The 22,022-nt window shown below is 48.4% G+C and overlaps 1 protein-coding gene across 1 annotated transcript in view; it reads right to left on the bottom strand.

The window, feature by feature from the left end:
* Svil (supervillin) overlaps positions 1 to 22,022 on the bottom strand; it is a 136,430-nt gene that overhangs the window by 41,024 nt on the left and 73,384 nt on the right. Inside the window, exons 8-17 of the mRNA XM_051151171.1 lie at positions 20,983 to 21,852; positions 20,393 to 20,566; positions 19,679 to 19,713; positions 19,106 to 19,167; positions 18,344 to 18,483; positions 17,054 to 17,149; positions 15,262 to 15,505; positions 14,045 to 14,627; positions 13,123 to 13,342; positions 2,759 to 2,882 (exon numbers count right to left, since the gene is read on the bottom strand). Coding sequence (XP_051007128.1) covers positions 2,759 to 2,882; positions 13,123 to 13,342; positions 14,045 to 14,627; positions 15,262 to 15,505; positions 17,054 to 17,149; positions 18,344 to 18,483; positions 19,106 to 19,167; positions 19,679 to 19,713; positions 20,393 to 20,566; positions 20,983 to 21,852 — 2,548 coding nt within the window. The remainder of the gene's footprint in view (positions 1 to 2,758; positions 2,883 to 13,122; positions 13,343 to 14,044; positions 14,628 to 15,261; positions 15,506 to 17,053; positions 17,150 to 18,343; positions 18,484 to 19,105; positions 19,168 to 19,678; positions 19,714 to 20,392; positions 20,567 to 20,982; positions 21,853 to 22,022) is intronic.

Genomic DNA, 22,022 nt, shown 5'->3' with positions numbered 1-22,022 from the left:
TGTGTGTGTGTGTGTGTGTGCATGTACACACACAAAGGTCAGAGATCAACGTTGGGTGTCTTTCTCCAGTTTCCCACTTTTTATTCTGAGACAGTGCAAATCACAGAACCTGAAGCGTGACGATTTGCTAGGCTAGATGGCCATGAAGTGTGAGGGGGTGACAGGCACAGGCCAGCTGGAGGGCCAGGCACTCGCTGCACCTGGCTTTGGTATGAGTGCGGTGGACACATAATCATGCTTATGTGACAAGTATGTTACTGACTGGGACAACTCCCCAGACACTAGTTTTCTTAATTTTTTTTTTTTTTTTTTTAAATAAAGTCTCACTCTAGCCAGGGCTGCCCTGAAACTCACTATGTAGCTTAGGTTATCCTTGAGCCTAAAGCAAACCACCTGTCCAAGCCTCCAGAGTGGGAGTGCTGGGCTCCAGCCGTATCCCATTCTGGTCTATTATCTTGTCTTTTTTTTGGGGGGGGCGGTTTCAAGACAAGGTTTCTCTGTGTATCCTTGGCTGTCCTGAACTCACTTTGTAGACCAGGCTGGCCTCGAACTCACAGCAATCCACTTGCCTCTGCCTCCCGAGTGCTGGCATTAAAGGCGTGTGCGACCACACCGGCCTACTCTCTTTTCTTAAGGCAGCTGATGCAACGTTTAAGCTCCCCTTGCGGCTCCCACAGCATGCTTTGTGGCCAGGCTGCATAGGCTTTCATGGGAGAGATGGACGTGGTTTACTGAGACCTCTCCTGTCTCTTCTCTGTCTTCCGGACCTGCAACCTGTGTCTGTGTACCAAGTACCCTGAGCTCGAAACTGTTGGGTAACCATAAATGTGTGCTGTTTGATGGATTCAGAACGAGGGTGTGAGTGACCCTAAATCTAGCTGCTTTGTGCCTGGGGGTAGAACTGGACATGTATGGTACCTGCCCTCCCCGGCCAGCCACCCATGGGCAAGTCTAAAGTCTCATTTAGGCAACAGGCTCCCACCTGCATGCGCATGTCAGAAATGTCTTCCCTTCTCCAGGGTGGCATTTAGACAGGCACTTGGAATAGCTTTTCAAGCATGCCTAGGTGGGCATCTCAAGAAACGCCAGGTTTAAGGCACTTTGCCTATACCTCCTCTGAGTGCAGCTAAGCAGTGTGCTTAAGCCCCGCCTGGCAGCCCTTGGGAAGAAATGAACCTGTGTGTTGTAGGTGACATCTGAAAACCACTTGACCTTAACAGAACTTGAGATTTCCCCGTGTGAGGGACAAGAGCCTAAAATAGATGGGCTATTTTAACTTCAAGGAGCTTATTGTCTAAGCCAAAGTGAACCAGGCCACGGCAGAGCCCAGAGCAGCGAGCTCACCAAGACTGCAGAAGGAGCAGCCCAGTGAGCCCTAGGTGGCCCTGTGCATGCAGCTGCAGGCCGCGCCTATAGCCTGAGGAGTCCAGCACTGGGCTCTCTATCCCGAGAGTGAATGCAGCGGCAGCCGGAGTCCCTGCCTGTAGGTGGCTCAGCCAACTGTGGGCAGCTCAGACCCATCCTCTCCCCACCGTGTTCTGGAAATAACGTGAGCCCTCCTCACTCTGCACCACCATGGGGAATCCATCCCGCTTTTGAGCTTCATTCTTGTTTTCACCTGACTGCCTCTTTCAAAAAAACAACTGCACCCGGAAGTGACCCGGAAGTGACGACATCATGTACAGCTGACAGCTCTGCTACTCATGTGTATGCTCTCTGTCTGAAGACTTTATAAGATTCCAGAAGTTGGATAGTTGGGTGTGGCTCAAGGGAATCACTCTGCCTTGGCCAGTAAGCGCATGTGTATCCACAGAGCCAGTGGGCAAGGACGTCGTGGCTGAAGCTTGGAGTATCTGGCCAAGGCTTATGATCACTACACATCTGTGATTCAACAATTCATTGATATGCCCACATATGAAATGCTCGCCCATGCGGCTTATTTGATTTTTACGTATATGTCCTCAATAAAAGCCATTATCTCATCTTCATGAACCAGGCTTCAGATTAGGCAGAAAGTCCTCATGGACCAGGGTTTCACTCTTAGTTTTATACATAGGCCTTAAATCTCTGCCTAAGGAATTTAAGTCCAGACCTAGGACCCCTACACAGATGTAGCTGACGGGTAGCTCAGGCATCATGTGGTCCCCTAGTAAGGGGAGCGGGGGCTGTCTCTGACATGGACCCTGTTGCCAGCTGTTTTATCACTCACCCTCCTGGCCACAGGGGAAGAGGACACGCTCAGTTCTGATGTGACTTGATGAGCTGGGGTGGATGGGAAGGGAGGCTCCCCTTCTCTGAGGAATAGGGACTAATGGGATGGGGGGGGGGGGGGGGGGGGGGGGACTAGGAGGAGAGGAGAGATGGGGCTATGACCAGCATGTAGAGTGAATAAATAAATAAATTAATAAAGTAAGTCCATGTTTGATATGTAACTTATAAGCTGTTTGGGGTGAGTTGTCTCATTTGAAAGACTTTAATCACATTCTAAGGCCAGACTTCATTTAAAATTCAACAGTGAGAACACTTGGAAACTGGCCTTTGCTCTCGAGTGTGGTGCTGGCACCAGCCCTCCTCCTCCAGCCTCGACCTCATGGTTAGTGTTAGCCTCGACCTCGTGGTTAGTGTTAGCAGCTTTGTGACAAACCGTGTCCCCTAAGGACAGGGAAGCGCTGGTGCTCTAGAGCAGGGCTCATAGCCTCCACCCACAAACACGTGTTCCCGAGACACATAGGTGACATTGGTAAGGTGGACATGGTACCTTCTTCCTCAGGGACTGGTCCACCTCCTGGATGTGCAGGCCGCTGGTGGCTTTGCCATATTCCTGCTTCCGAATCAGTCTGTTCTTCCAGTCTTCCTCTCCACTCTTCTTCAACAGCGCCAGCCTGGAAGGAAGACACACCCACGGAGCAGTCAGCACCACGGTCACAGATCACACAAGATGGTCCCGATGATCTCTTAGTTGGTTGGGAAGAAAAGCTGAAACTGACTTGACTTATAAAAGAGGGTCCATCAATTCCAGTAAAGGAAGGGACAACTAGGCCTTCCTCTTGCCCTGGGGCTGAGAGCAAGACCAGAGGGAAAAAATAACCATCCCGGGTGAAATGTCTTCTGGTGACCCCTTCTGGCCACCTGATCAAATAACACTTAAAGTTGAAAGCCATAGTTCTTTGTAGAAAACACTGCTGAGGGGGGCTTAAAACATGGAGAATAGCTCAATCCATTTATCCACAAATTTCGGGAATTCCTTGTTTTTAATAGCTGAGTAGTATTCCATAGTGTATATGTACCACAGTTTCTTTATCCACTCTTCTTGGATTGAGCTAGAAATGATCATAATGAGTGAGTTAACCCAGAAGCAGAAAGAATCAAATGGTATATACTCACTTATATCTGCATACTAGCCCAAGGGGCATGTCCCACGAAAGCCTTCACTTACCAGGAAACTGGGACAGAGGGGAAGGCATCCTATTGGGACTCTAAATGAGAGACACATGGGAGAACAGCAAAATAAAAGGATCCAGAGGGTCCTAGAAATCTACAAGTAGAACAATATGATAGGCAGATTTGGGCCCAGGGGTCCTGCTCAAACTAAGGCACCAGCCAAGGACAATACAGGAGGTAAACTTTAAACCCCTTCCCAGATCTAGCCAATGGTCAGAATATTCTCCACAGTTGAGTGGAGAGTGTGATACGACTTTCTCACGTACTCTGGTGCCTCACATTTGACCATGTCCCCTGGAGGGGGAGACCTGGTGGCACTCAGAGGAAGGACAGCAGGTAGCCAAGAAGAGACTTGATACCCTATGAGAATATATAGGGGGACGTAATCCCCCTCAGGAACAGTCATAGGGGAGGGGAATAATGGGAAAATGGGGGGGGGGGAGGAATGGGAGGATACAAGGGATGGGATAAACATTGAGATGTAACAAGAATAAATAAATAAAAAAAAAAAAAGGAAAAAAAAACCATGGAGAATAGGAATTAGTCATAGCAGAGGTGATTGCCAAACGAATTAACTCATTCTCATGTATGGAAATTTTATAATGAAACCTTGCTTTGAACAATAAATATACACCAATAAAAACAAAGATATGGCATCTTGGTATCTTACTTCAACGAAAGGTAAATTACGATTTCATCACTACTGTCTTCTAGTCTCAGCCTTGGTTTTTCTCCCTAGATTAACTTTGTCTGTACAACGTATCCTAACAGAAAACTACTTTCTAAAAACCCACTTTGAAAAATTATTACTTCAACTTTCTCCAAGGGAAAAAATATACCCCGCCCCCAAAGAACCTTATTAACGAAGACTGTTACCAGCACACTTTAGCCCAGGCACGGCAAGACTTTATCTAAAGCTGCCTGCACATTTGGTTCTCTCTGAAAAGCCATTTTCCAGAGCAAGAGGCTATTTTAGGAAAATATCCCAGCCATTTAAGTTCAACAGAGTGAGAGAGACAAAGGGGCAAAATGGGGCCCATGAGACTCACTGGGGCTGGTGTTCAAACAACTTGAAGATTAGGAAGGAAGTAAAGAAAGTGATGAGACCCTGTCCCCTTGTGCCTTCTGGCAGGTTACACCTTTGACCACAACAGGGGGTGACAGGCAGTCAATGAACTGCGCTCTGGGCTTGGATATGGGTGTGACTGGACATGAGAGGGCCCCAGAGGCTCCTGAGTTTGAACACTTGGCCCTTGGCTGGTACTACTATTTGGGGGTGCTGTGGAACCTTTTGGATCTGGGACTTAGTTGGCAGAGGGAGAGCTTTAGGGGTGTGGCTTGGGCCTGACCCCTACCCTGGCTTAAGCTCTCTGCTTCCTCTAAAGTATGATCAAGCCATGCCACAGCTCTTGTGGACGTGGATGGTGCCTCCCTTCACCGGGTCTTCCCCACCATAGTGGACTCTACACCCCGCTCTGCCCAGTTGCTTCTTGTCAGCTATTCAGCCCTGCTGATGAGAACGGTGGTTAGTTTACTGCATCGTTTCCTTCAGGTACCTTGCCCTCCTTGCCTTGCCATGTGTGGCCTGGACATGAGGCTCTTTGAGGCCCCAAGGGCTGCATGTCCTGAATCTATCCAATATTTGAATTGGAGGCAGGGTGCCTTACACCCTGATAAGAGCTCATTCGTGTGGTTTGTGGTGTTTCTTGGAATGGAGTCCAGAGCCTCAAACATGCTAGGCAAGTACTTAGAGCACTGAACCGCACACGCTAAGAGGGTTGTTAAGCAAATAAGGAACCAAGTTCTATAGGAAGCAATAACCCACTCTATTTACAAATGCATGCATAATCATCTTTTATACTTTCTGTCCCTCTATCAAATAATGTAAAGAAGCTCTAAGGAACTGCCCGAAGCACACAGACCTTTGCACTTTGGGCCTATCTCCCCCTCAGTAGAGATTTCTAATCTCTCAGTCCTATGCGGCAGCAGACAAGACCACAGGGCCCATTCTAGAAACCGGAGGAGCTGCCTTACTGCTCTAATATCTAAGGCAGGTGCTCACAGCCTCAGATGTTATTCAGTCTTAATGTCTATAGCTCGACAATGCTAACATGGCTACTTCATGTATTTGAACACGGAACCTGAATTCCTTCCCATGTTTTAATTTTAGTTCTTATTAAATAGTGACTTATTTCTTCTGCCCCAGTTAACTTGAATGTGTCCGTTTTAGTGCAATTAGAGAATCTCAAAAGATTCAGACTATTAAGAGAAATAATCACAACTGTGAAACCCGAAAGCAGTAGGGGGATATCTTCCAGCTAGTGAGCGTGCCAGGCCTTCACACCCAAAGAGGGATAGGTCCGAGTTGTCATCTACAGGAGGGACCCACACTGCTACTTGCCCTGCACTCTGCTCTCAGAAGCAGCTGCTCTCTCACGCTACCATTGACTCAGAGCAGGCATCCATGGCCTTCACCTCCATCGGATCTGACTTATCGAGTGTAAACTCTCACCCTCAGGGGCGTTAAAGACAACGGTGCCCTCCCCTGGGGCTGCTTCGGAAGTCAGGAGACTAACTCGTAAAAGGCGAACTGCAGAATCCAGAATCACTGTGCATGGGTGTGCACAGACATCTCTAAGGACCTCATGTTTTGTCCCCATCATGCACAGCAGGAATGCAGGTCAGACAGGGCCAAGGCTCCCCTGAGCTGTGGCCCATGCATGTACTGGGAGAATGTGTAATTCCAAATCCTGCCTTTCTGAGTGCCACGTTTCCTCCCATAAGAAGTGGAGCTCTATCCTCTATCAGGAAAAGCAGAGCTTTCCAACTGCCTTATAATGGTTCCCCGGCCCTTGCAGGAGGCCTTCCACAGAACCACCGAGATTCTGTTCTAAGGTCCTGAAAATCTGCTACTCAATATTCTGGCTCCTTCAACATTAGAAATGGAGTAAGCAAAATAATAAGGGGGAAGCTGCTTCTGTTGAGCCCACATGGTACTTGGCCCAGCCCACGCAGAGGACAAGCGATGGACAACTTCAATAATAACACACAGTGAATCTGAGCATATTACCCTGTCCCTTCTCATTTCCTACTTGGTGATCAAGCAGCTGCGGGAGGGTAGCCGATCTTTCTAGTCTTGTTCTCTACTCTGGCAGTCTCACAGCCCTTCATCACTGCTGCAGAGGGCTAAGGTCTGGGTCGACACATGACATAAATCCCCCACGTGCAGTGCCAACAATTGTCAGTGCTTTTAACATCTGCCAAGTCTGAGGGCTATTTGTGGGCTGTGTGTGACGTGGAGGGCTAGGGCATCTGCTTAGTCTGAGGCTCCATGCCCACTGAGTGGCATAGCATTAGCCTAACATGCCTGCCTGGCCGAGGGCCAGCAGGAAATGCACTTACCAGGCTGCTGGGGGAGTGTCTATGGCTCCTGCCGTAGGCCCTGCTCTTCAGCAGGAATTCTGGCTTGAGAGCCGGCTGGGTGAGGACAATTTTTTCCCCGGCTCATGCCTGTCAGGGCTGGGTCAAGCAAGGGACAGGCAGACCATGTGACCCCAATATCAACTAAAGTATTTGCATTTCCTCTTTAGACATTTCAGAGCAACAGAAGGGTCACAGATATACGCTGAGCGGCACTGATGAGTGATCACATAGACTCCGGTCTCAGCTGATGAGAAAGCCGGAAGAGTCATCTACTAACAATAGGCTTTTGGTCTGCATTTGGTTCTTATCTGGTGCTGAAGACTGAACCCACAACCTTGTGCATCAAAACATGGCTCCACATGGATCCCTGGCTGCAGCCTCTAGTGTGTGCGTGCGTGCGTGTGTGTACCCCTGAGATCTGCCTCCTCGTTTCACCTGTAAGCACTAGTGTCACAGATGTGTGCCCTGTGCCCACTTTCTACCTTCACGCCAGGGATTCAAACTCAGTTCCTTAGGGTTGCACAGCAAGCCCTTTACCTACTGAGCCACCTACCCAACTGCTTGCTTTTTATTTATTTGAATGTCTCTGGTGCTCAAGACTGAGGCTGGAACCTTATAGCTGCTAAGCATGCAACGTGCACTGGGCCAGGCCTCAGCCCTCATCTGTTCCCTGGAAGACTGCTATGGTTGGAGTACAGTTGCTTCCCTGTACTCACATTAACTGTCCTCAGGGCAGTATCCTGAGTGGACCTGCAGCAGGTGAAGAGATACTTAAAAGGGATGAATGCCTTTTGATTGGAAGTGAGTTTATGCTCTTGGTGCAGATCAATAATGAAAGAGCTGCCTCTCTGCTTTGTGCTCTCTGCACAGGCGTTTCGCCATTGTGAAGCTTAGATATGAAGTGTCCTTCCACAGGTCCGCTCGCTGGAGTCAATCCTGGAGCAAGGGCTGGTGGGAGCACTAGGTGCCAGCCTCCCTCAGTGGATGAATTCATCCCCTGGGAGGGTCAGGATATAATGGCATTTTTAGGAGCTGGTAGAAACTTCTAGAGGTGGGGTCTAGTGGAAGGAAGTAGTCTCTGTCAAGGTTCCTAGGGGCACTATCTTGTCCCTAGCCCTCTCCCATTGGCTTTCCACCCAGAAGCATCAGAACTAGCTAATCAGGAACTGAAGTCTTTGAGACAGCTAACAGAAATCTCCTCTCCTTCAGACCAGGATTCCCACTGAGTCAGCCGGACTTTCCTTCCTGCTCCAACATGGCAGGAGGCCCTCTACCTGAGGGGGGAAGCTGAGGCCAATCTCTGATGCTCCACAACTGTGAGTCAAAGCACATTCTTCCGCTTTCCAGATCACTCAACCCCAGACACTCCTTGCAGCGAAGTCAGTGATGACAGAAAGATGGCTTGCAAAGGCCTGGCAGACTTTGTCAGCTTCCACTTCTAACTTATAGGGTTATTTGGTTCAAAATTCTTTTTCCAAAAGTCCCTAAAAGGGGCCATTTGATCTCTAATGGTTTAGACAGTGATAACATGGTGGCTTTGTTAATCCACTGGATAGAGAATCCCAAGTGTCACCTGGTGATGGGTCGAACTGAATGCTCTAGATATTGTGGTTGCATCTCTCATTGCTGTAACAAAAATACTCAATGGAAGCCACTTAAAGGATCATTGACCCAGGCTGATGGTTTGAGATGGGAACAGCCCATCACGGTGCGCAAGGGATGGCAGAGTTCACGGTGGTGGGAGTGTGTGGCTGGGATCCTCACACCTCAGCAAGACACAGAGATGGGACAAGACACACAGCTGGGATGCAATCTTCAGAGACCTTCCACTAATGACTTAACTTCTGCCAGCCATGCCTCCTGTCCCAAGTGCTGGGCAAATTCCCAGAACAGTGTCACTAGCTGGGGACCAAGAGCAGCCAAACTTGTAAACATATAGGGACACTTTGGAGGCAAGCCCCAACATTCCATGTCAAAAAGATAAAGAAAGGAAAAGGACTTGGGCACGTGTTTCCATATCCAACTTATTCTTTAAAATGAGAGCGTAGGGCCAGCAAGATGGCTCAGTGGGTAAAGGTGCTTGCTGCTAAGCTTGACAACCTGAGTTTTATCCTTAGAACCCACTCAAGATGTTGTCTTCTGATCTCTCCTTTCACACTCATGCTGTGGCATGTGTAGGTTCTCTCCCTCTCCCTCCCCCACTCCCCTCTCTCCCTCTCTCTCACACACACATATAGAGGTTTTCTAAACTATTTTTCAGTTACTACACTTTTGATTTTAGCTTTACACTTTACTTTTTTTTGTCTCACTGTGCATCCTAGACTAGCCTCAAACTTTTGAGCTCACATGGGTCTTCCTGCCTCAGTCTCCTGAGTAACAGGAACTAAGGTGCTTAGAGTATTTGGCAGCATCAGAGCAGAGAACTTGATCTGACCCAGTCCCTAGGATAAAGGAGGCCCAGGCCGTGGAGGAAAGGGCATATAGCTCATCAGAACTTACAATAAAGGCTACAGTCCAAGTTGCCAATTCTCAGATCTGAAGGCGAAAGTGTAGAATGTGTATGCAGAACTGGGCACAGCGACACAGTGACTGCAAGCTCCATGTATTTGGAAGACGGAGGCAGGAGAATTGCCTGAGCCCACGGGTTGTGACCGGGTACACCGTGTTGAGGCTGCCAGGACTAAGTCCTTTCTGTGGTGGTGTGAATGAAAATGGCCCCCACAGGGAGTGGCACTATTGGAGGGTGTGGCCTTGTTGGTGTAGGTATGGCCTTGTTGTAGGAAGTGTGTCACTGGGGGTGGGTTTTGAGGTTTCAGATGCTCAAGCCAGGCCCAGTGTGTCTCTCTTTCTATGGTCTGCTGATCTCTTGACTTACCTCTCCAGCACCGTGTCTGCCTGCACACCACTATGCTTCCCAGCATGATGACAAATGGACTAAACCACTGAACCGTAAACCAGTCCCAATTAAATGTTTTCCTTTATTTATTTTATTTATATATATTTTTTAATTTTTTTCGAGACAGGGTTTCTCTTTGTAGCTTTTGCCTGTCCTGAACTCACTTTGTAGAGACCAGACTGGCCTTGAACTCACAGCAATCCGCCTGCCTCTGCCTCCTGAGTGCTGGAATTTAAGGCATGCGTCACCATGCCTGGCTAAATGCTTTCCTTTATAAAATTTGCCATGGTCATAGTGTCTCCCCACAGCAATAGGAACCCTAACTATGACACCTCGTGGGTAATTGAGCAGTCATAATAGTTGGACTAAGTAAGGTTTGAAAGACCTAGAAGTTTAGATGTCACCCCAGGAGAGGAAGGCAAAGCCCAAATAAATGTTTGAGTGACACCCTTATTCCCAATAGACCAAGCTTCACAGTTAAAGAGAGAGAAGGATCAGAGCCGCCATCAGGGAACCTCCTCATGTGAATGGTAAAGATAGGCAGAAGGGTATTTCCAGTGATGTATACACAAAAGTACCATCAAGGCACAGGCGGAGGTCACGGGTGACATATTCCTGTCAGTATAGTTTCTGATAGCCAACATGATTGCTCAATAAAGGAACCTTGACCTTTTAAAAAGCATATGCTTGGGCTGGAGAGATGGCTCAGAAGTTAAGAGCACCGGCTGCTCTTCCAGAGGTCCTGAGTTCAATGCCCAGCAACCACATGGTGGCTCACAACCATCTATAATGAGATCTGGTGCCTTCTTCTGGCCTGCAGGCATACATGCAGAGAGAATACTTTATACATAATAAATAAAATAAAATAAAACTTTTAAAAAGCATATGCTAATAATGAAATCAAGGAGATGAATATTTAGCAAGCATTCCTGAGTTCCCCCCCTTCAGGGTAAAACTCACAGAAATGTACAAATTAACCAGACTCTACTGAAAACAAGCAGTTGAATCCAGAACTCCCACAGCTACATTTAATATACAGTCTCAGGCTGGGGTTGGAGCTCAGTGGCAAAGTGCTTGCCTAGCAGGCACAAGAGTCTCGGTGACATCCCAGCACTGGGGTGGAGGGAGGGCAGAGAAACAAAGGGGAGAAAGGAAGGAGAAGGAGGAAGGAAGGGAGGACAGAAGGAAAAGAGAAAAGGAGGGAGGAGGAAGAGGAGAGGGAGGAAGGAAGGGAAAAAGAAAATTTGTAACAGTTCAAAACAAGCCATCCATCTTTGGCTGGCAAGATGGCTCAGCACACCAAGACCAAGAGTCTGAGTTCAACCCCAGAACCCACGTAATGAAAGGAAAGAAGTGACTTCTTTAAGTTGTCCACTGATGTCCCTTATTCTGTACCACATGTGTAAGTACGCACATACACACACACACAAATGAACAAGTACAATAACAAATTAGAAAAAACTAACTTATCTTATTCCCTATAAAATATACCAGATTCTAATCTCAAAGATACAGACCCTCTGTGTGAATTTATCTATCTCCACCCTGTATTTATTTGACCCAGACACTCGGAGGGTGACTGTACCTGCAGATTGAACTAGATGTTTCTGCAGGAGAAAGAGGCTAGATCTCAGCTCCCAGAGAACCGGTTATGGAACAAGAAACAGCCACAGACAAAGGATGCGGCCCTGTTCACTCTTCTCCAGTCTGCACTGGGGGTAAATCTCAGCTTTCCTAAACTAAGCACAGCTCAAGCTCTTTTTTAAATTTTTGTTTTGTTTTGTTTTTGTTTTTGTTTTTCGAGACAGGGTCTCTCTGTGTAGCCTTGGCTGTCCTAGACTTACTTTGTAGAGACCAGGTTGGCCTTGAACTCACAGCGATCCGCCTGCCTTTGCCTCCCAAGTGCTGGGATTAAAGGCATGCACCACCACCGCCCGGCGTTTAAAAAATATTTTATTAATTTATTCATATTACATCTCAATTGCTAGCCCATCCCTTGTATCCTCCCATTCCTCCATCCCTCCCACTTTCCCCCTACTCCCCTCTCCTATGACTGTGACTGAAGGGGACCTCGTCCCCCTGTATATGCTCATAGGGTATCAAGTCTCTTCTTGGTAGACTGCTATCCTTCCTCTGAGTGCCACCAGACCTCCCTTTCCAGGGGATGTGGTCAAATATGGGGCACCAGAGTTCATGTGAAAGTCAGTCCTCACTCTCTATTCAACTGTGGAGAATGCCTGTCCATTGGCTAGATCTGGGTAGGGGTTTGAAGTTTACTGCACATACTGTCCTTGGCTGGTGCCATAGTTTGAGCAGGACTCCTGGGGCCAGATACACCTGTTATAATGTTCTACTTATAGGTTTCTAGGACCCTCTGGATCCTTCTATTTCCCCACTCACCCATGCTTCTCTCACCTAAAGTCCCAATAGGATGTCCTCCCCTCTGTCCCACTTTCCTGGTAAGTGAAGACTTTCATGGGACATGCCCCTTGGGCTAGTGTCCAGATATAAGTGAGTAAATACCATTTTACTTTCTGCTTCTGGGTGAACTCATTATGATCATTTCTAGTTCAACCCATTTGTCCACAAATTTCAGGATTTCCTTGTTTTTAATAGCTGAGTAGTATTCCATAGTGTAAATGTGCCACAGGTTCTTTGTCCATTCTTCTACTGAGGGACACTTACTTCACCAACCCTACATCTGACAAAGGTCTAATTTCCAAAATATATAAAGAACTCAAGAAATTATATACCACCAAACCAAAATAACCCAATTAAGAAATGGGGTTCAGAACTAAACAGGGAATTCTCAACAAAGGAATATCTAATGGCTGAGAAACACTTAAAGAAATGCTCAACATCCTTAGTCATCAGAGAAATGCAAATCAAAAGAACTCTGAGATTCTGTCTTACACCCATCAGAATGGCTAAGATCAAAAACTCAAGTGACACCACATGCTGGCGAGGATGTGGAGAGAGAGGAACACTCCTTCATTGCTGGTGGGAATGCAAACTGGTACAGCCACTTTGGAAATCTATCTGGTGCTTTCTCAGAAAACTGGGAATAGGGCTTCCTCAAGACCCAGCTATTCCACTCCTTGGAATATACCCAGAAGATGCTCCAGCACACAACAAGGACATATGCTCAACCATGTTCATAGCAGCCTTATTCATAATAGCCAGAACCTGGAAACAGCTCAAGCTCTTACACCTCTGCTTCCTGCTTGTTATTTTAGCATCACAGCAGAGCCCCAGGCAGTAAGAGGTCATCTCCCCTGTGCCCCTCCCCCTGCTCCTCCCAGTCCTCCTGCTCCTCCCCCCTCCCACAGTACTGTCTGCCAGTCACCAGAGGGCCTACCTACCTCTCTTTGATTGACATGGTTTTGCTGGGTGAATCCAGGAGAGTCTCGCTCCCTGGCACTTTGACCTCTCCAGCAGCAAACATGGCGCAGGGGTTCTTGAAAAGCCTCTCTGCTACCTGCTCCGAGGAATCCTGCTGCTTCCAGGACGCTGGGGATACCATATGAACAGAGGCTTTCCCGGCAGCTGGCTCCGTCTGCTCAGAAGCAGGCTCTCCAAACTCTGAGAATGAGAGCCGAGTCAGTATCATTCACACTCCCCCGTGCCCCTCAACCCTGCCACCGACTCTTCCCAGCTTGTCTGTGCATGGCCTCACAGTGCAGTAACCAGGGTCTGGCTATGGGCACAGTGCAGGTTGCCCACCAGGCCACTGGAGTTCATGCAGAGCGGCCGCACGGCCCACAGAGAGAGAAACAGCCTGAGGCAGCTGTGCTCTCTTAAGACATCCTCATTTCCCAGGGACCTGAACTCATAGCCCAAGCCCGTCTCAACTGACATACTGTCCACGTGTGTAAACAGAAGCAGCCCGGTTGCCTCTGCAGACAGCACACTAAGCTGTATGATCAGAATGCACGAAGAGCCTGGAAACCACGTTGGCTCAAGTCCTTATTCTCTGCGCTTACTGGGTGTGGTGGGACTTGGGTGCTATGTTGTGTGCATTAAGGTCACCCATCAGCTGAAACCCTTACCAAGGGGTGTTAAGAACTGCAGCCACTCTTGCTGTTGCAGACCCCAGTAGGTCACTGGCTGTGTCACACTCAAGGGGAGGAGAGGTCTGGGGAAAGGACTAGGCGTCCCTGAACTTCTGATCCATTCTAGTGATAAGCTGGCTCTAGACGTAGGGGACCGGAAACAACATGGACACATGCAACAAAGCCTGTCGACCACAGAGCCGTCGGAAGCCTGCGAGCCGTGGGGCCGTACCTTTGAGTGAGAACCTCCTCACGGCGTCCTCCACGTCTGCTTTCTCCTCTGAGGCCTGCTTATCCTTCAGGTCTAGATTCCCTTGCAAACTGCTTTTAGCACTGGAAAATTCCTTCAGCTGATCACTGAGGTGGGCAGCAGGAGGATTCCCAAGCTCCAAGCTTCCTCTTCTTAGGATGTCATGTTTAGGCTCCTTCTGGCCATCGCCCTCCCTGACTCTGCCAAGGATAGGGTAGGAGGGCTCTGCTTCCTCCTCAAAGGCTCTGTGAGCTTGAAGGTCACTGTCCCCTGCAGTTGCAGTCAGAGCTGTCTTGCTCTCTGGCTCCTCGGGCTCCCCCGGCATTCCTTTGCTCCCACTGTGCTCTGCCGAAGGCCGCCAGGCTTGGGGTTTCAGAATGCTTCTTACTGGAGAGTCTGAATGTTCCACAGGAGAGGGAAGCTTATAGTCAGTGGCACTTGGACTGTCGTCAACAGCTGGCTTCGTTCGAAGGTCCCCTGCGTACGTGGGAGCAACTGCAGCGGCCATGGTAGAAACAGATGTGCTCACAGAGGGGGAGAAGGAGATGAGCTTTCCGCTCTGCACCTGAGAGGACACAGTTGAGATGCATCATGGTCTGAGGGGACTGGCACAGGTAGGCACACGACACCTGCAGTACTGCTTCCCGGCTCATCTTACTGGAAAACCAAGCCTGCGAGGTTCCAGAACACCACAGAACATATCACAGACAAACCTTCTGGGGGTGGCAGCTTGCCTCTGCTCTCATATCCTACTCATTTCAAGCAAGTTATGAAAACAACAGAAGAAATAGCCAACTGGGGGTGGGTCTGCCTTAGGGATGAGAAGATGAAGTCACTTACAAGCTCACCTTGGGTCATGAACCCAAGAGCAATATTGTGCAGCTGTATTAAAAAAAAAAAACAGCCCACCAACCCAGACATACACACACACACACACACACACACACCACATACCCGAGACATACACTCACATATACACCCTATACCACACACCCCAGACATACATTCACACCACACACACACACACACACACACACACACACACACACACACACACCACACTTACGCCCCCATACCACACACCCCAGACATACATTCACACATATACACCACGCACACACTGACATGCGCACACACACACCCCAGACACACACACACATGCACTTGCACACCCCTGCGCTGTAGACCACCACACTCACCTGCTCCACCTCTCCAAGGGTGACTGGCTGAGTCTGATATCTGGCGTTCATCCTCCTCTGCCGCACGTCTATTCTGTTTCTGGTAGAAATGGCTTTGGAGACTGGCTGGGACAATTTGTTAAACAAGGCCAATTTCTCCGCTAAGCTCAGAGTGGAGGAATCAGGTTCTCCTGGTTCGGCAGACTCTCTGCCCTCATTTGCCTGGGCCCTCGCTAAAGCCTTTTGGTGAGCAGATGCCTGCAACCTAGAAGCAAGGAAGGAAGGAAGGAAAGTCAGCCCTATAGAAAAGGCCAAACAGAAGCCCACTGCCACTTTCTTTCTTAACTTTCTTAACAATATCACTTATTTTGTAGAGGGTTGATTTTTTTCTATGCAGATCTGGGTGTTTAGCTATTAAACAGGACAGTGAACAGCAGAGCAAGTGTGAGGCACCAGCACACTAGGTCTACAAGAGGCAGACTTTTAGCTCTGAATCATTCCTATGAAGGAAACTTCCTGTTGAAGGAACCAGTGCCAGCCTAGCTACCTTCCTATTGAGAAATTCTGGATGGTTCTGATCACGGGCACTACAGGTAGAGAGGCAGGACATCAGTCCCCCGGTCTGACATCTTCCACAGATACAGCTCAGGAGGCGGCAACTTCATTGTGCATAGTAAGGAACAATAAGGTCTCATGTCCATGACATATTCTGCAAAGCAGCTTTTTCTCTGTCAAAAGTGTGGTTTTTAAATATACTTTTCTCTCCCAGGTTCCTACCAACTTTCAAGAGTTAAATCTAACTCTCAGTAACTTGAAAGGTAAAGAAAATTTCAGGTGTGTAATCTGCCCGCCCCCCCTTCCCCCCCCCCAGCTGAGACCGTGTAGGCAGAGTGGGGTAATACACGTTCTGCACGTGCAGAGCCAGGGCTCAATGCTCAGCACCAGAAAGACAACAAAACAGTTATAATAACAGCCTCTGCTGGCAGCACGGGTCTTAGAAGGATGTTCTGCTTTTGTTCTAACTAGTCACTGATCCAAGGCAGTCCTAGATCAGAGGCAGTGTCTGTGTCCACAGATGCCATGAGGACAGGGGGCGAGCGAGGACACCTGACGACTGGAGCCCTTCGGCGGGGAGATCGTCCAAGAGTACAAACTACAAGGGCGAGAAGTCTTTCCCAAGACAGCCCTGCTTCCGGATTGGGCTGGTTTATTCTAGTTCTGTCATTTTACATCAGTGTCTTATTTTTAGCTTTTGTGTTTTGGCTCAACACAGTTATGACAAAGGGAGATATCTGTGTGGTTTGTGAGCATAATTTGGAAACACTGCAATTTAAAATTGTATCCTATAAACTCCAACCACTCCTAAAGTCTAATGGCAGTGTCTCCTCTCTCCAAATTAGAAAACAGGAGCATTTTGGTTTTCGATTGGATTTGTGTGCACATGTTTTAAAATAACTAGCTCTTACCAATATTTCAATATTCACATCAATGTGCCATTTTAAAATTAGTCTCGATCTGTTAGTATTTTAGATGAAAAGTAAGTGTTTGAAGAATGACCATTTTTATGTTAAAAAAAAAAAGATGGTATAAGTGAGTTAGTGTGATCCTAGCACCAACACAGCAAGCAGGCAGATGGAATACATGTTTCTCACACAGGTGTGAAATTAACGGTACCTCTCATGGGACAAAACATCAAACACTTCAGGAACACTCACTGCACTGACTTGTTTGCCAAACAAACAAAAGACACTCAAGGTTCCAGATGCACCCGCTGCCCAGCGCCTTGGCCCTGGGTGCTACATGTGTCCAGTACCTGGCAGGCTGCACAGTGCTCCTAGCTACAGTGGGGCTAGGTAGTCTCGCCATTACAGAGTGGGTGACCCCAGAACACGAAGCAGGGATAGGTTCACTTTAAAAGCAATGGCCAAAGGAGGAGCATTCATGAGGAGAGAGAAGAAAAGAAGCATTAAGGAAGGCATGGCTGTAAATCCAGAAAAGCATGAATCAAATATTTTAACCAAAAAATATTTGCTAAACAGTTCTGAAGGAACACGAATCACAAAAGAACTTGGGAAAAGCAATACAGAGGAAGGGAACAAGAGGCACAGGCTATATCCAGGGTAAATGGGACAAGCAGAGGCGCAAGCTGGAAAAAGAGGCAACTTAGAACAAACAGCCTCATTTTAAGAAGTCATTTAAAAAGCTAGTATCAACCACAGCTGGTCAGGAGAGACCAGGCACAGTTTAGAATGTTCTTTTCAATGTGACGTTTAGAAGCATCGGTGACCTCGTCAATCAGCAAGCTCATCAGAGTAGAGCATGGAGCCCAGCCAGCTGGTATTCTCCTGCCTTCAGTGTTTTGTTCCAGTGGCTGTCTGCTACAGTGTTTACCAGCCAATCCAAGAAGTTATTTTGTAAACAAAAGGACATACTAGGAGTCGCAGGTAAGTAGACAGATGTGCGTGTCCACAAACACGTAAGATGAAGAAGAGCCTAGGCTGGGATGTAGCTCAGTGGCAGAGCACTTGTCCAGCACACCCAGGGTAGGTGAACCCCAAGAAGGCTGGTGACCTCACGGCAGGCTCCAGCGGCAAACCTGCAGACAGAGGTTCTTAGGGACACACCACTATACAGAAATGATTTTTTTTAAAACGAAAAAATATTTTCTGTTGACTGGAACGGCTAACTTTGAATGAATCAGTCAAGGTGAGCTGAGCGCACCTGAGCAGACTGCCCCCAATGCACCCATCCGACTGACAATCAATTTTTAGACACTTTGGCGATGGTTCAAAAACAAAATAAATGCTTATCTCCTAGAGGTCATGTTTAAGGATGGAAAGTCCGTGGTGTGGCCGAAGATGGAGAACGACCACCTAGGAGCCGATAGTTCATCTGCACAAGGGTAGAAACACTGCAAAGGTAACCCTAGAACCTACGACAGGTATGTCCCATTACTGTTTAGACAGCAGAAAAACCAAAAGTATGACGTATGTGCCTCTCTATGGCTTCTAGCTAAACTGCCTCATTCTTATAGAAAATTCTTGAATAGCCCTCTAAAGGTGACAGCACAGGCCAGGCCGAGAACTCCCCCCCGGAGACGCACGTGGCTGCAATGACCACTTCCTCAGTGGTGATGGGCTGGGTATGTGAACGGTCCTGCAAGCGACGCAACCTCTGCTCCACGGCTGCATTTCTTGAACGTCTCTTTGGTACACTGTGCTCATCAAACGATTTCTCCATCTCCTGCAGGTAGAAAAAGTTGTGGAATCTGCCTGAGTTTGAAGACAAAACCGCAGTAACAAAGAGTGTGCCTGCTGCTCTTCTGAGGGATCCCGAGAGCAGACACCAATGAGAGGTCCCTGCCGTCAGAAGTGACACTTCACACGGGGTGCCTGGGCTGCTCAAAACCAGTCAAAACTGAAGTGTGGTCTAGGATGATGGTGTTGGTATTGGTCCCAGCTCGGGTGGGAAGTAAGAAGCGGGGCTGTGTGCAAGGTTATCAGCCCTCCGAAAGGATTCCAGAATCCCCTTTCTTCCTTGCTTTTCCACTCCTGCCACAAGGAGGTGAGCGGCTTCCTGGCTTCTTCAGCTACCTGCTCCTGTCATGGAGGGCCCAAAGCAACAGGCCAGCGGCTCATAGAGTAGAGCCTCTGAGCAGTGTGCCAAAATCAGCTTTTTCTTAAATTTTTTAAAAACTGTGATAACCTCAGGTATTCTGTTATAGTAAAGGGACTCTGACTAACACAGCACAAGAAGAGAACAGCAGGTGTTGTAGGTGAGGAGGACCCTGAAGCACCCGGAAGTGTGTGAGACTCCAGAGCCTGGGGTTATGGTTTCCAAGCAAAACCATTTTGGCACGCCTTACCCTGAAGAGAAGCCTCTTGGCAGCAACACTCAGTTTGGCCCGTTCATCCACCTTCTCTTCATCTGGAAAAGCCATGAAACAAAAACTGAACATCATTAGAAAGCACGCATCTCTGAAGCGGTTTTTAAGGCTGACCTGGCAATCCCTTGAGGCCCAGAGGAGGTCAACTGACATCACAACTGGATGTCGTCCTGTTTTCTCTTCAGGGAGCAGGAGTAATTCCCATCGCAATTCAAGCCACACTGTGTCCAGGCAGTGACATTTACTGTAACAGTCTGCCTCAGAGGCTTTAAGAACGGGCCCTAGGAACGGACTGCCTTGTGGCAGTCACCAGTCAAACCTGTTCCTTTAGTCAAATGGCGGTTCCACACCGCTCACTGCCCAAGCCTCTTAGGTTCCATCTAAAGCTAAGGGAAGGCTTGTCTGGAATTTTCAGCAAGGGCTCCCAGCAAGGCAATTTGGAAGAAAGAAAGAAACTGGTAGGCTCCGGGTTTCCTCTCCCATGCCCCAAATCTTAAATCTTAAATCATCTGGAGGATATATGAAAGAATGAAACAGAAAAGAGATACTTGCCCTCAACCACCGGCAAGTCTGAGCCCGAAGGGTACCTAGGAGACACAAGAGGAGATAAAGACGGCGATTAGTGGCGGACACACAAGATCCATGTGAAACATGATGTTGACCTTAAAACACACACGAGTGAACCATCCTAAAGATTTAAAGACACACTGGTGCGGGCTCTGGCTGGAGCCACCAAACAATTGCTAGCTGACACCGTGGCGCATGCACACACAACCCCGGCCTGGTGCGTACCCTGTGAAGAAGTAGTGCTGACAAGAAATTATTACATGGGGCTACAGGCAGGTATCTGGGGAACTCATCATTTCTATACAATAGCACGCATAGTCATGCATAGTATGATAGCGTCATACACAATGCTGTTTATGAGTGCAAAATCCTTACGCTCAATGGAGGATGCTCAGTTCAGATGCCAGTTTAATAAAAGCATTAAAAAACAAAAACAAAAAAAAACCAAAACCAAAAAAACAAAACCTAAAAGCGCTGCCTGAAGAAAAGCGTTTCTTCTCACCTCATCAGGTTCAGAACAGTAGAGTGATACTAGTTAAGAAAAACCAACATTCTCCGGAAATATATTTTGCTAGTAAAATGAGTTATCTTTACAGCTGAGATGGAGAAATCCTGGAATCCTATGCAGACAGCATCGGGCCCACCAGGGTAGTGAGAATCTGGCATTTGAGTTGCTGACAAGTACACACACGTGCCTACCTATCCAATTCCTTCCGCTCTGCTGACGTTATAGGTTGAGTTCTAAACCGCTCAGAAGTTTTTCTACTTTCACTGGGAGAAAGATAGCGTCTTGGTTTCCGAGACCCTCTCTCCCGTTCCATGGGCAAGCCAGTTCCTTCAGCTGACCTCTCAACCCGGGATTGGCTTTTAGGACTAAGGAAAGTGAGTGCAACAGAGGGAGGGGGAGAAAGTCGGGGGGGGGGGGGGGGGGGTAGAAGGGGAGAGAGGGAGGGTAGAAGGGGAGAGAGGGGGAGAGACAGAGGGGGCAAGAAAAGGGAGGGGGGGAGGAGAGAGAGAGGAGAGGCTTATGCATCTCAGTGAGTCACAACAGCGCCAGGTTCTACATGCTACTACCATGCACACCTGCATGTGGAACATTCTAGAGACCCACTCCTCCAGATTCCCATTAGTAGGCAGAAGCAGAATGGTAGCGTGAGCCATTTCTTGTACACCCTGCCCTGCGCACACTTGTGAGCTAAGCTAACAGGACACACCACAGGTGGAGAAGTGAATCACCCGCCAACGACGTGCAAGTGACATATCGGAAGGACGCTGGGACTATCACCTACAGTTCAGGTTTCTTGCTGGCTCGGGCTGACTCCAGAAATACATTTCGGAGCTGGGCAACGGAGACTCTGGTGTCCAACATGCTGGCTTCTGCACCAGGCCCCTCTGCCCTGGAACCCTGCAGCCCCAGCTCCTGCTTCCGGGCTGCATCCTTGTGTTTGGGGGCCTGGAGCTGAGGGGGACCCGTGTAATCGGACAGGGAGCGGGCCAGGACCTTACGCTTCTTTGGAGAGGCCTCCTTTGTGTGACTGGTCAATGTGGCATCTTGAGACACAGGACCACTCTGAACATACAGAACCATTTCACTCCGGCCAGTTCTCTGAGTGGGTGGATGTTGAACTTGCCACTCCGTCTCAGGCTCTGCGGCGATGGAGTGAGCGGTCAGCATCTCTAAATCATCATTACCAGAGGGATCTTTGTGGCCTCTCACAAGCCTGTCGTCTTCTGAGGCCAAGAGTGATTTGGGTCTCCCCTCTGGACTTTCAGGGGAGAGCACATCTTCTTCTCTTGATTCACAAATCTGGAGGACGGGAGTGTCCCTTGACCCACTTTCTAGAATCTTCCAGGTGGTAGATTTTATGACATTGGGGGTGGCTGGTCCCACCCAGCTGCATTCAGATGCGCTTTCTGGGCTGTCCATGGTCACCAGCTTGATGGCATGAACAGGGTCAGCTGGCAGGACACAGCTCCGGCTTGCCCGCAGGGAGCCCACTGCTTTGTTGGTGACCCTATCCAAGGCGGAGCTTTTTGACTGGATAGACAGGAAATGCGCTGGTACTGGCTGCTGTCTCCTCTGAGTTAAGGACTCTGAGGTGAGTTCAGGGCTGCTGCGAGCACTCTCCTCTTTCACCAATTTTTCTCTAACTTTAACTCTTAAGAAAAAAATAGGATTTACGTTTTGACGTGTAGTAATCAGCGAAGGGAAGGAAGCATGCACAGGCCACGGAGGGCTTTGGAATCAATGCAAAGAGAACAACAGCGTGTGAAAACACATTTGGGCATTGAGCACAGACACCCGGTACTTGCCAGTTAAATGGAGGGA

Source organism: Acomys russatus, chromosome 9 (genome assembly GCF_903995435.1).
Source record: "Acomys russatus chromosome 9, mAcoRus1.1, whole genome shotgun sequence".
NCBI lineage: Eukaryota > Metazoa > Chordata > Mammalia > Rodentia > Muridae > Acomys > Acomys russatus.
The sequence above is the reverse complement of the archived record's forward strand: the minus strand, read 5'-3'. Positions and strand labels throughout refer to the sequence as shown.